We start from the raw sequence: 14307 nt of genomic DNA, 5'->3' as shown, positions 1-14307 counted from the left end.
GCTTACTCTGTGTCGTACGAAAATTGATTTCATGTTCTGAAACCTGTGTGTGTGTGTGTGTGTGTGTGTGTGTGTGTGTGTGTGTGTGTGTGTGTGTGTGTGTGTGTGTGTGTGTGTGTGTGTGTGTGTGTGTGTGTGTGTGTGTGTGTGTGTGATAAGGAAGGGGGCAAATATTTTTTCACAGCACTCTATCTTACACATCTCCACACTCCACATGCAGGTTGCCTTATGGGGTCAGTGAATGAGAATACTGTGATTTTAAGTGTTGTTAACTGGAATACACACATAATTGGAAACATACATTATAATAACATAATAATAATAAGAACAATTGATCATAGCCTTGTCACTTACCTTTACATCGTACAGATGCATCCATCCCTTCTACCACATCCGGCTCTGTCTTTATCTCCTCCTCTGCCAGACTAGGGAGAACCAGGCAAACATCACCAGAAACAACAACACAGTCAGTACGGTTGTTCAAAAACCACAGTGGTATTAACAGTAAACAAGTGGAAATCCCAGAGGATCTGCCTCCTGGCACTCCCCCACGTTTACAATGTAATTACATTCATTAGATTTCTGCATTTCTCAGAGCATATGGCCTGATTTAAATTCTTCTTCAGTAACTGGTAACAAATCGGATGCAATCTGTATTTTGAGTGGAAAGCAAAAAGCAATAGTCACCATGGTAACCATTCTACCTACTCAGCATTTGTCTACATTCAGAAAGATAAATATGGCTATGTCATGGCGTCAATAAAGCCGTTAATTTCAATATTTTTCAAAGTCCATTCTTAGGAGGTGAGCAAAAATATTGCCACTAAACATTTCAAGCCTCGGTCAAACCACGCTTTGGACCTTTTTTCTACATAACAAACATCAAGGGATCTTTAAAAAAAGTGTCCAAATGTATATAATGGGCTAATTCATTCATTTATTCATTTTCCGTACCGCTGATCCTCACGAGGGTGCTGGAGCCTATCCCAGCTGACTTCGGGCCAGAGGCAGGGGACATCCTGAATTGGTGGCCAGGCAATCGCATGGCACAAGGAACAAACAGCCATTCACGCTCACACTCATACCTAGGGGCAATTTAGAGTGTCCAATCAGCCTACCATGCAGATCTTTGGAATGTGGAAGGAAACCAGAGTACCCAGAGAAAACCCACACAGGTCCGGGGAGAACATGCAAACTCCACACAGGTGGAGCGACCTGGATTTGAACACAGGTCTCCCAATGTCAGGCTGGCTCACTAACCACGCAGCCGCTGGGGTGCCCGGTTTTACATATTTTATAGATTAAATATTTTTAGATGAGAACAATTTTGTCTAAATTAGCCTAAATAAACAAGGGTTTCCCAACCTTTGGTGGGTTGAGGCACACTTTTTGCAATAAAAAAAAAACTCAAGGCACAACACCAGCTAAAAAAAAATAACATTTAGGTAAAGCTCTGTAGCCTATATTAAAAGTATAAGGTCTTTCTCATCAAAATTGTATCAACAGAATTTTAATGATTTTTTTAAAAGTATTTTAATATCTAATTCTAATTTCATTCAAATTTAAAAGTTGAAGTCAGTGGACCCCAAAAATCTTCCAGTTAACAAAATGTTGTATTTTTACAACCTTTTTCTCCCAATCTTCAATCCCCTAATATTATTTTTAGTCATGCTATTATATTTTTACCATGTTGCCCACCCCTAGATGTAGAGTCTAAAAAGGTGGATTATCAGTATTGCAAATTTCTTATTTCACTCATGAGAATAAATACTATCCTAAAACAAAGCATTGGGCTCACAGTTCCAGGGCCCTGGGTTCAATCCCAGGTCGGTCCTCCTGTGTAGTTTGCATGTTCTCTCTGGGCTTGACTGGGCTTTCTCCGGATGCTTCGGTTTCCTCCCACATTCCAAAAACATGCATGGTAGGCTGGTTGAACACCCTAAATTCCCCCTAAATATTCAGAAAATGAATGAATGAAGGAGCCAGGTTCTTTGGTATCCTCTCTTAGTCATCTTAAAAGAAATACACTTTTAAAAACTTCCTAGTTGTGGTAGGATCCCTAAAGTCAACTATGAATTGATTACTAATTATTATTAGCTTTTATACTTTTCTGTCTCTCCATTGCACGCTTCTATGTTGTCCTCCAATTTTGTTTCTGATTTTCTACAATTTCACCTACTGCTGAGCAATACAAACTGGTGTCACTCTGGCATATAGTTTCTAACTGTCCCTTAAAAAACTGAATTGTCCCATATTCAGAAACAAAAGTACACGTCCTGTATTGAGTTTACAAGGTATGCCCTTTCTTCCATATTATCATGGAATTTAAAAATGGAATCCGATTTGTACAGCAAACAAATACTGGTAGGATGGTTTTTAAGAATATGCAGACATGGGTACTCTCCCGCCTCTCCCAGGTTGGAGCCAATGAGCATGACAATGACAATACAAAATCCTGCTGATCTACTTGGTCAAGATAACATTGCTTGTCATTGAGATAACGCATGACACCATGGCACCATGGATGATGAAAAAATTACGTAGCTTTTTTTTTTTTGTTCACAAGTTTACCTCATAGGTTACATTTGCTCTTTTTCTTGCTGCACAAAATGTTCTGCTTTGCATATTTCCCTCACACGTCCTATGATCAAGCCTACACGATAGATCAAATACTAGTGTCTTTAAGCCTCCGGAAAAAAATAAACTATTTCAAATAGAGCGTTGCTGTCAACATGAATCGAAAAAGAGGCCTTGGAACACACTCCTAGTTTTTATTTGGCAACACTAGAAAGCCAGGGATATTGTTTCAATTTAAATGGTGCATGTGTGTGCGGTAGACACTATAAAGTCACTCATGCTCTCGGGACTGATGGCTTCACTTAAAAAAATATGTGTTTTGTGTATTTTTAGCTACCATAGCAATATAATAGGTCGTAGTGTAATAATAACAGTTAAACAAGAATAATGATTGAATTTAATTCATTCATTATTCATATTCATTGTGCTGAGAAGAATTATACCAACCTATGGGATGTTAAACATGTATAAATGTTATAAAGATGAAAAAATAAAAACAATTTAGAAACAAAACAAAAAAAATAACAAAAAAACAGAAAGAAAGCCTCAGGTCAGTAAATGTTAAATTATAAAATGTCCAACTCAGCAGGACAGATATATGTATGTATATATATATATATATATATATATATATATATATATATATATATATATATATATATATATATATATATATATATATATATATATATATATATATATATATATATATATATAAATATATATATATATATAAATTTGGGTCAGTTGCCTGCAGTCACATTACGAAAAATCTTCCATTTCAGAAACAAAAACAAACAAAAAGTGGTCTGGATCCAAATCCAAAACATCAGATTCCATGTTACTTGGCCTGTTGAGCCTTCCATGAAAGAATTTCACTCAAGTCAGTTCAAGGCAAAAAGGTTCGACGTGAGTAAGTTGTCGACAAAAACTCTAAACTGTTAGCATCACATCCTTTGGCAGAATGAGAGAGGGCCTTGTAACATGGATATGGTCTTCATCCACGAGCCCAACACAGGGTCATCAACTTGACTAATTGTTTGACTGTTTGGTGCTCTCTGGCTCCTTGGGAGCATATTGAATTTACGGGTTAGAACTCAAAAAGCAATGCTATCCCACCATGTATTACATAAACCCTATTCTTATTAAAGTTGGACCAAAACCAGTTGACAAAACATACTGGCAAATTTGACTTGTCAAAACTAACCAAGACAATACAGCAGACATTCTAACACAGCTTTGAATTATTTGAGAAGATAAAACTTGCTTTGGTTCCTGCGCGACAGGATTCACCAGTTCCTTTAATACTTTGGCATATGGGTTTCTGGTTACAGCCAGTCAACAGTCACACGCTTATACACGCCCCAACGCTCCAGGCCTTCCTCTTCTGGACCCAGTGAACAAACAAGGCCCAAATGAAAATAAAAAGTCCAAGTCCTGCTGCTACTTGCACCAAAGCCCTGAAAAAGACAGCGAATTCGACTGATGATTTACAGCTGTCCAACAAAAGGAAGGCCTGTGAACTCCACCCCTAGGCAATTAGTCATCCAGACATGTATCTCACAGGCATGAGAAGACATTCGTTAAAAAAAAACAGATAATTTGAAAGTAAAAATATATTGTGATCCAAAGAGCATTATCTGACCAGCAGCTATGTTCCATCACACGAGCAGGTAAATAAATCCTCCACTGATTCTGGGATGAATTCCATACAGAGGCATGTTCCAGAACACACTGACAGAATTATTCTGTGCAAGTCGAACCTGACATATAAAACGGAAACCACCCTGACTCAGTGCCTTTATATTCTACTCCTGTGAGAGACGAGCTGGGTACTCTCATCACAGAAAATGGAGGCCACAGCTTGTTCCCCTCCCCCCTCTGCCCCATCCCCCACTCCAAAGCTCAGACACTGGCACGTCCATGCAGAAGGACCAGAGGTCTGTGGAAATTGAAATTCCAAACAACTAGGGTAATACATGAAGCTAGAGACAAATAATTATTTGTTATAATCCCCTTTTGTTGCTTATGAATATGGTAGTCTTGCAAGCATTACTTAAGATTTGAGAATGCAGAAAGGCCCTTAGACAGAAAACTTTAAAACAAATTTATTTTGAGAGGAATAATCAATTTATCTAAAGAGCAAATTTGGAATGGTGCATCTTGAGGCTAATTAGATATTTACCTAAACTTTAAAAACAACCAAAAAAATGATACAAACCCAATGGAAGAATATTAGGTCGGCATTATGGAACATCCTGAAACAAATATCCATTGCTTTGCTAAGAAAGAGAATACGCAGACAGACAAAAGAGGCTACCCTAACCCTTATGCATTTTTGAAAATGCAAAAAGAAAACAGTCATTTTACAGTGTGAATATTTAAATGTGTTACCATCCACATTCCAAATTAAAATACAGAAGTCCTTTATAAAAAAAGAATAGAATTGACCTGGATTTTATACAAGGCTGAATCAAAGATGGCTGTGGAATTTTCCAGAAAGGCCTTCTCGCTGTTGCTCTCCCTCTGTTTGTCAATCTTTAACCTCTGGTGCATTTGCAATTGGCTGCAGTGGCAACAGGGTGGAACATTATTGGTCGGCTGAGTTATGCCACACGGATCAGTGTGTTGGCTTCCCTCTTCAAAAGCTTTTTTTTTTGCTGCAATGCAGAGATTTTTTTCTCCCCTCTTGCAGGACAGTTGATTTCTTTTCAATGTAGCTTCTCCTTATTGATTAAGATTCTATAAAGTAGAGAGGAGATTAAAAGGTCCATGGGGCAATTACGCCAAGTATTTATAGATCAAATGTTTCCTTTAGTGGCTAATCTATACAATTTAAAATAAGATGCAGATTTTTTTGCATTTATATTTAGGTCAGTGCAAACCTGACAATGAGGGTTTTAAGAAATTTTATGTGAGTTGCACATGTATTCATTAGTTCTTGGTATTCCTAGAGAAAAATCAATTTTCCAAGCTAAGCAAATACATAACTGAATCATCTGTCTACTCGTCATAGGCTGTTCAGAAAACAGTGCATCATTTTACCTTTTCGTTGTCCCTACAAAAAACGGATTCTTAGCCTTATCAATGATAATAAATCAATCAGTATCATACGAAAACAAACTAAAAGGTGCATTGACCTTAATCTTAAAAGTTTTCCAGAAAAGATCATTTCATTTTAATTAAATTTGTTTGAGTGGTTTCATGGTCTGATTTGTAAATGGGGTGAAACCTTAGCCAAGAATATATCCCCGAGCACAAAATGGCCACTGTGTGAGGATAAGAGAGAAAGGAAGGGGTTTCACAATAGTGCTGTGCAGTTGGTGTTGCCTTGGAATGTAAACTCAGGGCCTGTGCCAATAAATAAAGGGAACCAACGTCTTTATTTTTAAGTACGGATTGGATGAACGACAAAAGAATCCACATCAGACTAAAATTACCCTCTGTGTGGGATTTCCTTCATTAAATGTGGTGGGAGTTTTCCTTTATCAAAATATTCATGTTTTTCATGCCAACATGTCTGTGACATATACGACACTTACAATTATGTAATACACAATCAGGAATTTTCATGGACGGTAACTACCTCTACTCCAAATGTGTATTATTTCATGGCCTGGCATGACACAACGAGGAGAACAAAACAGAAGACAATCTACTCACAAATGGTATTCAACAACCCCTTCCCTCCTCCTACTCCATAGCCCATCCCCCATTCTTCTCTGCCAGGGTACAATACAAGGAAAAGCGACGTGGATGCCATTTTAAAACCTGACTCTCGTTTGTATTATGAAAAAAAGGAAAGGATTTGTCATGGTCCACTTTTCGTCCTGTATGGCAGCCTGTATGTCAGGGGCAAGCATGTGACCCTAGGACACAGATAGGGAGCAAGGGTGAGAGTCGTTAACCAACCCCCCACCCTCAGGACAGTGAAGCACAGAGGCCTGGCAAGGCCTCCAATCTGCCCCAGCTCCTAGCTCCTCCTCCTCCTGCAACTAAACTGATTTCAATGTGTGCACAGTCGTCATGAAACCAACAGTCACTACAACAACGAGAAGGAAGCCATGCTGTTAAGATAGAGTTGAACTAGAATATAAAGACAGAGCTTACCTCTGTGGATGCATGGCTGTCTGAAACACTGTTATGTCAACACTTAAAAAACATGGAGGACACTCTCAGCCCTCACTCGGGGAAGGCTCCGCTCTTCAGGCAAGGCGATCAGGCCCCAGTGTTGTTAGACAGATCCTGACTGGTCGCCCTACACGCAGGCGAGTTGAAACGCAGCATCTGATTGGCTAAAATGTTTCCTGAGTAATTATCTTTGTTCAGTGCAGGCAGAGGCAGTACTGTATGTGTGTCAGAGACAGAGAAAAGGAAAATAATGAGACTACCAGGTCCTCCAACACAAATTTACGTGAATAATATTAACATTCATGCCATACAAACCACACAGGAGCAGTTTCTAAGAGTAGATCATGGTTGAAGTTGCCTTTTCTTTTGCCAAAAGAAGAAATGGGAGCATGTAGAGGTCGTAGCAAGACACAGTGGCCACTCTAAAAAAACAGATTTTTTTCTTTTAATGATGAGGGCCCTTGTTTAAACTCCTCCCTTCTGGCTGTTTTTCAGTGACACGACAATCTGGAGTACTTCACCTAAAGAAAAAATGACAGTCGAAATAATACTATTGGGGGATGCACAGATGCAATACAATTACAATAAACATTTTATTCGCACCAAAAAATAATAGATGAATGTTCATACTTGTCCCTGTGTCCAATATTGTAGAATTGTTGTAAATTAATCAACACACAGTCATGTGAATTTTTTGAAAAACAATATTTTCTTTATTGCCTGAGAGTGTAGTACTAAATTTGGCTGATTTGGGGTTCAGTGTACATTCATTAATTTTCTGAACCGCGTATCCTCAAAGGAACACAGGGGTGCTGAGACTATCCCAGCCAACTATAGTCACCAGGCGGGGCACCCCTTGAATTGGTGGCCAGCCAATTGCAGGGCACAAGGAGACAGACAACCATTCACGCTCACACTCATACCTATTATATAATAATAATATATAATAATCGGACATAGGCCCTGTCGTCATTATCACAACACAAAAAGCCTACTTGTCATCACAGGCAGAAACTGCGTGTGACGAAATTGATGGTGCTTCTCCATAAGCTACGTTTACTCGGCAAAATACCTAAATAAGTGTAAGTTACGGACTTGTAATTTGGCATTCTGCTGTTTTGGATACAGGTCGCTTACCTCTCACTGTCTTTCACTTACCTTACTTCAGTCAGCTAGTAGGAGGCAGATCACCACCCAAACATCTTTTCATATTACCGCAGAAGGGAATGTGTGTTATGTTACCGCGAGTTTAGATTTCTGATGGATGTGGGGAAAAAACTGTCCTTAAGCCTATTTGTCCGTGCTTTGTGGGACCTATAGCGTCTGCCAGAGGGCAGCAGCTGGAACAGATTGTGACCAGGGTGGTAAGGGTCCCCTATGATGTTCTTGGCTCTGCTGAGGTAACGAGGGCTGGCAATGTCTTCCAGTGAGGGCAGAGAGCAGCCGACAATCCTCTGGGCAGTGTTAATCACTTTCTGCATGGCCTTTTTGTCTGCCGCCGTGCTTCCAGCGTACCACACTGTGATGCCGTACGCCAGGATGCTCTCTACAGTGGTTCTATAGAAGGTTATCAGAAGCTTGGTGCCCAAGTTGTTCTTCCTAAGTACCCTGAGGAAATGGAGTCGTTTCTGAGCCTTCTTCACCACTGCCGTGATGTTTGTAGACCATGAGAGCTTATCCGTGACGTGGACCCCCAGGAATTTAAAGGACTGGACCCTGTCTACACATACTCCATTTATGAGGAGTGGGGCCAGATCTGTGCCGTGTTTGCGAAAGTCCAGGATTATTTCTTTAGTTTTCGTGGTGTTCAGTGTGAGATTGTTCACCGAGCACCACGAAGACAAATTGTTGACCTCATCTCTGTAAGCCGACTCATCCCCTCCTGAGATGAGTCCGACCACAGTGGTGTCGTCAGCGAATTTGATGATGGCGTTCGACTGGTGGGTGGGTGTACAGTCGTATGTGTACAGGGAGTACAGAAGAGGACTCAGTACACAGCCTTGAGGGGAGCCAGTGCTTAGTGTAATGGAGGAAGAGAGGTGGGGACCAAGTCTAACAGTCTGTGGTCGGTTGGTCAATTATATTATTCAATCATTAAAGTAACTACATTACCTTACTTTATAAGAAAAGAGAATATAAAATGTGATGATTTTAGTAGATTATTAAAAGTATTTTGTTGTTGTGTTGTGCAACAAAGATAAGACAACTCCCCCTTACAACCTGAAAAGTAATGAATAATAAAACCTACAGAAATTGTTTTTTAAAAATGTGCCTTCAAACTACAAGTTGCTGTGCAATATGAAATAAATAAAATAATCAACTGAATACAATCCTCATTGGAAAGCAGAATACTTTCAGCTTCACAAAAAGAAAATGTACCTCATGTGGTCAGTTTAAAAAAAAATTAATACGTTGGATGAACTTGCAACCGCTTTGAACGGCGCCTATGAGAGAGAGTTGCGACCAGAAATATTACATAGAGGGAATTGCGAGCCAGTGCCGCTGATGTTCTTAGGAGCAGCAAACGAGAAGTAATATAATACTCCTCGTATTAGAAAATAAAAATAACAGGAAATGCAACAGCTCAGCTTACCCACGTATTGATTGTGGGTAATGAAGTTTCATTCTGAGAAAGAGTGCCATTGCCTATCGGCGTTGTGTGCACGAGTATACTTCATTACCCAGAAAGCCCTCTTTTTGCCCGCGCATGCGCGTTGTGCGTTTCCTGGTCGATGCGTAGGAGGAAAAACTCGTCTGAATTAATCGTTCAGTGCTCGTAGATATTGTTATACACGAAAGATATGCAAAAAAGCTTGGTCGCATCACGAAATTTTGATCGCATGACAGGCAAATTATTCGATCGAAATTTCCGTCGTAAGACGAGAATTTTGTATGACGAGCGGTCGTGTGACGAGGTACCACTGTACAGGCTTAAAATGCGGATAGTGGGTTAAGAACTGTTTCAATGTTTGTGCATGTGTTTAGGAGCCATTATTTTGTTTTTAAACGAAAGGGAGATTACACTTGGATCTTTTAGTGGGTCGGCTCGGTGTTATCCTGCATCTCATAATCGCCCGTTTTGGCTCTTACAGTCCTTTTGCTTTCATGCTCTGTGTTAGCCACTCTATAGCTAACCATGCTACAAATAGCTGTTTGTTCTTTACCATCTTCTTTCCGAACATTGGTCTGGAACTAGCGTTCATGCCGCATCAGCGCCCCCCTTCTTTGCAGTGTTCTGGTGGTGTAATTGCAATTTAAATTTATCGCAAGTTTTTAGTATTGTGACAAACATTATTTGACGATAATTATCATTATCGTTTTATCCCCCAGATCTCTCTCTCTATATATATCTATATACCGTAAATCCTCTATTTGAGCGGCACCTCTATTTGAACGGCACCTCTAATAAAACGGCACCTTGGTGGAAGAATTGAAAAAGGTCTACTGGAACGCCCCATTCAAGGCCAAAGTCTGACAGTTCTACGAGAACTGGATGTTGTACTGCGAGAAGAGCTAAACCAAATTCGGCAACATGCGAGCACCAACCGCTCTCGACGGCTCGAAGAATTGCCAGATCTATTGTTTCAGGTCAGACGGCCCGATTCAGACTGATTTGCAACTTCTCCAGCAAGCGCAAGCCAATGCTGGCGACGATGAACATGAACTCACTCAGACACTCGACGCTGATGCGGAAGGTGATGTGAATGACGAGGACAGCTACAACAGCGCGTGTCACTTGATTTTCACCAGTGAATTTGTAATTACTTACCAGTAATCGCCTTGTATTTGTGCTTTTTGTTAAATAAATATGTATATGTTACCTGGTTTCTCTTTTCATCATAAAATTTACCACATCTCAAAATTCTGACAAGCTAGTCAAAAAAATAGAGCGGAACCCTCTAATTCAGGGGTCTCAAACTTGCGGCCCGCGGGCCAACTGCGGCCCTCGGGACGATAATTTGCGGCCCCCGTCTTAATATGAAAGATTAATGTTCGTGCGGCCCGCAAAATTGATATGAATGACACTTGTGTTCGGAGCAATGTTCCCTCTAAGCTGCGCGCGTGCGCAATTGTGCACTACTCTCGTCTTCTCTGCGCAGTAGCAATCATATGGCGCGCAGTAAAAAAAAAAATCAATTTTTTTTTTTTTTTTTAATTTTTTTTTTTTTTTTTACCCCTTTCCCCATGATGGCGCCGTTTAAGTGGCAGCCAGTGGCAGTAGCTCTGTCCACTCATGTTTTTCGTGTTTTACAGCATGTTTTACATGAAAAATTAGAGGGAACATTGACATGCACCTGCTTGTGGCAGGTGTGATACTGGTGTGCCCATAGCGAGCAATGATGATGTCGTGACCGGATGATTCGCCTAAAGACGTTTCGCCGACGGACGTTTGACAGACGGACAGGTCGTACTAGTATTTGTTAGTTTAATGATTAAATACAAATAATAGTATTTGTATTTAATCATTAAACGCTGTTTTCAGCTGGATTTGACCGAATTTGAGAGCATTTTGAGCCGTTTGGCGAATGGACGTCTATAGACGTTTTTTTGCCTCCATCGCGATATCATCCAGTATTTGTATTTAATCATTAAATGCTGTTTTAGGATGGATTTGACCCGATTGCTGTCATTTTACGGCTCGGTTCTGCTACATCTGCCTGCCCAAGAGTGCTTATTCCCGGACTGCCATTCCCGCCCAAGAGTGCTTATTCCCGGGCTGCCATTGATGGTAGACAAACATTGATTTTTACTATAATTTGGACAACACCGGCGGCGGGCCGGATTAAAAATCCTAACGGGCCGTATATGGCCCGCGGGCCGAGGTTGAAAAACTTGTACACACACGATCCGGCGGGGCGAGCGCGCGAATCCCGTTTCGGCGAAACCTCCGTTCGGCCGAAGGAACGTTCGGTGGAACGTCCATTCGGCGACCTGCCCGTCTGTCAAACGTCCGTCGGCGAAACGTCTTTAGGCGAATCATCCGAGTACCGATGATGTCGCTCACACTGGTACTCAGTGCGCTCAGGGAGGTTGTCTTTCTGCTCAGACCAACAAAAAATTAGAGGGAACTTTGGTTCGGAGCTGAATGAACCAATCACGGTGAGGTATACGGCTCTGGAGGGCGGGACATCGGCCGGGCTGTCCAGTGCCTCGCTCACTCACTCATTCATTCCTCCAATCAGCTGGGCGGAGGAGAAGCCGTGAGGCCGATCACTCCGCTCGGCGCGCACACTCCTCCGCTGCTCTCAGCATAGAACTGAATGAGGCGCTATGATCCGTGATCCAGCCTGTGTCAGTGTCTGTAGCCATCTCCGCGATTGAAACGGAGAGCGAAAGTGCAAATGCGCCACAAACCCGCGCGACTGAATGTGAAAGATCAACCCGAGACTCATTCCAAGTGGAAAAACATATTACAGAGCCCCAGAGATGTCTCTTTCAAAGCCTGCCGTGAAGAGAAAGGTCGGTGATGAGCACAGACAGTTTCAAGAAAAGTGGGGAGTGCAAAATTTCTTTGTTGAACACAGGGGCACCCCGACGTGTCTCAATTACACTGAAAAAGTTGCGGTGCACAAGGAATACAATTTGAAACGTAATTGTACTACGAGACATGCTGAGGAGTACGAAAAATACCAGGGAGATCAGAGAGCCAACCAGGTTGCCAGTCTTAAAACACGTCTTCTGAGGCAACAGGATTTCTTCAAGAAGGCTACCAAAGACAGTAATGCAGCAGTCAAAGCTAGCTATGCCGTTTGTGAGTTGATTGATCCTGTGCTAAGTGATCCCAAATGGCTCATGGACTTGGCTTTTCTTGTTGATATCACACATGAGCTTAATGTACTGAACAAGAAGCTACAAGGCCAGGGGCAACTTGTCAGTGCTGCCTATGACAACGTGAGAGCATTCTGCACTAAACTTGTGTTATGGAAAGCCCAGCTCTCTCAGACAAACCTTTGCCATTTCCCAGCATGCAAGGCTCTCGTGGATGCAGGCACACCATTCAGTGGTGAGAAGTATGTTGAGGCCATTTCGAAGCTACAGGAGGAATTTGATCACAGATTTGCAGACTTCAAGACACACAAAGCCATATTTCAAATTTTTGCGGACCCCTTCTCCTTTGATGTGCAAGATGCCCCTCCTGAGCTTCAAATGGAGCTCATTGACCTGCAGTGCAACTCTGCACTCAAAGCCAAGTTCAGGGAGGTGAGTGGAGAAGCAGACAAGCTTGGGCAATTTTTGAGAGAGTTGACCCCCAGCTTCCCTGAACTTTCCCGAAGGTTCAAGCGGACCATGTGCCTTTTTGGGAGCACATACTTGTGTGAGAAGCTCTTCTCCACCTTGAACTTCAATAAGTCCAAGTACAGGTCCAGACTTACTGATGAGCATCTTCAAGCTCTACTGAGGGTCTCCACTGCTTCCTCCCTCAAGCCAAATGTGACTATGTGAGAAGAAGCGCTGCCAGGTCTCTAGCAGCAAGGAGTAGGCAAGAGAAGCCGTGTTCAGAATATTTCATGTTCAATGTTCCATTCAAGTTCAGAAAGTTAAAGGTTAAAGAGCTGTTAATACAGACATTTGAAACAGAATAAAAATAATTCATTTTCTCTACTTAGCCAGCCAGTGTATATCTACTGTATGCTCATTAGTATTATTTGGTTTTGTATTACTGATTGATTTATTTTTTATTCATCTTTAAGTTAATTTATTTAATTCATTATTTTTTGTTAAAAAATAAAGATATTTGATAACGTTGGAATGTTTTATCAGTGCTTTTCTTGTGGAAATCCTGATGCGGCCCAGTCTCACCCAGACTCGACCTCTAGCGGCCCCCAGGTAAATTGAGTTCGAGACCCCTGCTCTAATTGAACGGCACTACGGGGGAAAGTTTGAAAAGTATACAGTGGTACCTCGTCATACGACCGCTCGTCATACAAAATTCTCGTCTCACGGCGGAAATTTCGATTGAATAATTCGCCCGTCATGCGATCAAAATTTCGTGATGCGACCAAGCCAGGTCTTTTTTGCATATCTTTCGTGTATAACAATATTTACGAGCACGGAACGATTAATTCAGACGAGTTTCTCCTAAGACTAGGAAACACGCAACGCGCATGCAAAAAGAGGGCTTTCTGGGTAATGAAGTACACTCGTGCACACAACACCCATAGGCAATGGCAACCTTTCTCAAAATAAAACTTCATTACCACAATCAATACGTGGGTAAGCTCAACTATTGTATTTCCTGTTATTCTTTCTAAGGAAAGAAGCTCCCGCGATCGTTCTTTAAAGACTATTTCTCGTTGGCAAGTGGTCGTGCGTTATCCTATTGTGAGGACATTTGTGTGCATCATTTTGGGAATATTTTGAAGGCAATACAACAGCAAACAGTCCATCGATAGCGAACGTAAGGGTGGAGGCGTGGCAAACCGCCAACCCGGAAAACGAAGGTAACAAAAGATTACAACAAAATTAGAATTCAGTTTTGTGTAAAGTTACATTAAACATATGTTTGAGTGTCTGTATATATTAATCCAAGTTAATTTAAATTTGTTTGTTCCGTTTACGAGTGCGTTGTCGTGGAAAAAAAAAGAAACGAGAGAAATG

At 41.2% G+C, this 14307-nt stretch overlaps 1 protein-coding gene across 2 annotated transcripts in view; it reads right to left on the bottom strand.

The window, feature by feature from the left end:
- The window catches only part of LOC144089594 (MYND-type zinc finger-containing chromatin reader ZMYND8-like), a 30068-nt gene that overhangs the window by 14659 nt on the left and 1102 nt on the right, over positions 1-14307 (bottom strand). For both annotated transcript variants that reach the window (XM_077620638.1, XM_077620725.1), the window contains exons 2-4: positions 7020-7229; positions 6688-6923; positions 355-425 (exon numbers count right to left, since the gene is read on the bottom strand). In XM_077620638.1, the coding sequence (XP_077476764.1) occupies positions 355-425; positions 6688-6701 (85 nt within the window). In that variant the 5' untranslated portion in view covers positions 6702-6923; positions 7020-7229. The remainder of the gene's footprint in view (positions 1-354; positions 426-6687; positions 6924-7019; positions 7230-14307) is intronic.

The sequence above is a fragment of the Stigmatopora argus genome, chromosome 1, assembly GCF_051989625.1.
Source record: "Stigmatopora argus isolate UIUO_Sarg chromosome 1, RoL_Sarg_1.0, whole genome shotgun sequence".
Lineage (NCBI taxonomy): Eukaryota > Metazoa > Chordata > Actinopteri > Syngnathiformes > Syngnathidae > Stigmatopora > Stigmatopora argus.
This window is presented reverse-complemented; position numbering and strand designations above follow the sequence as displayed.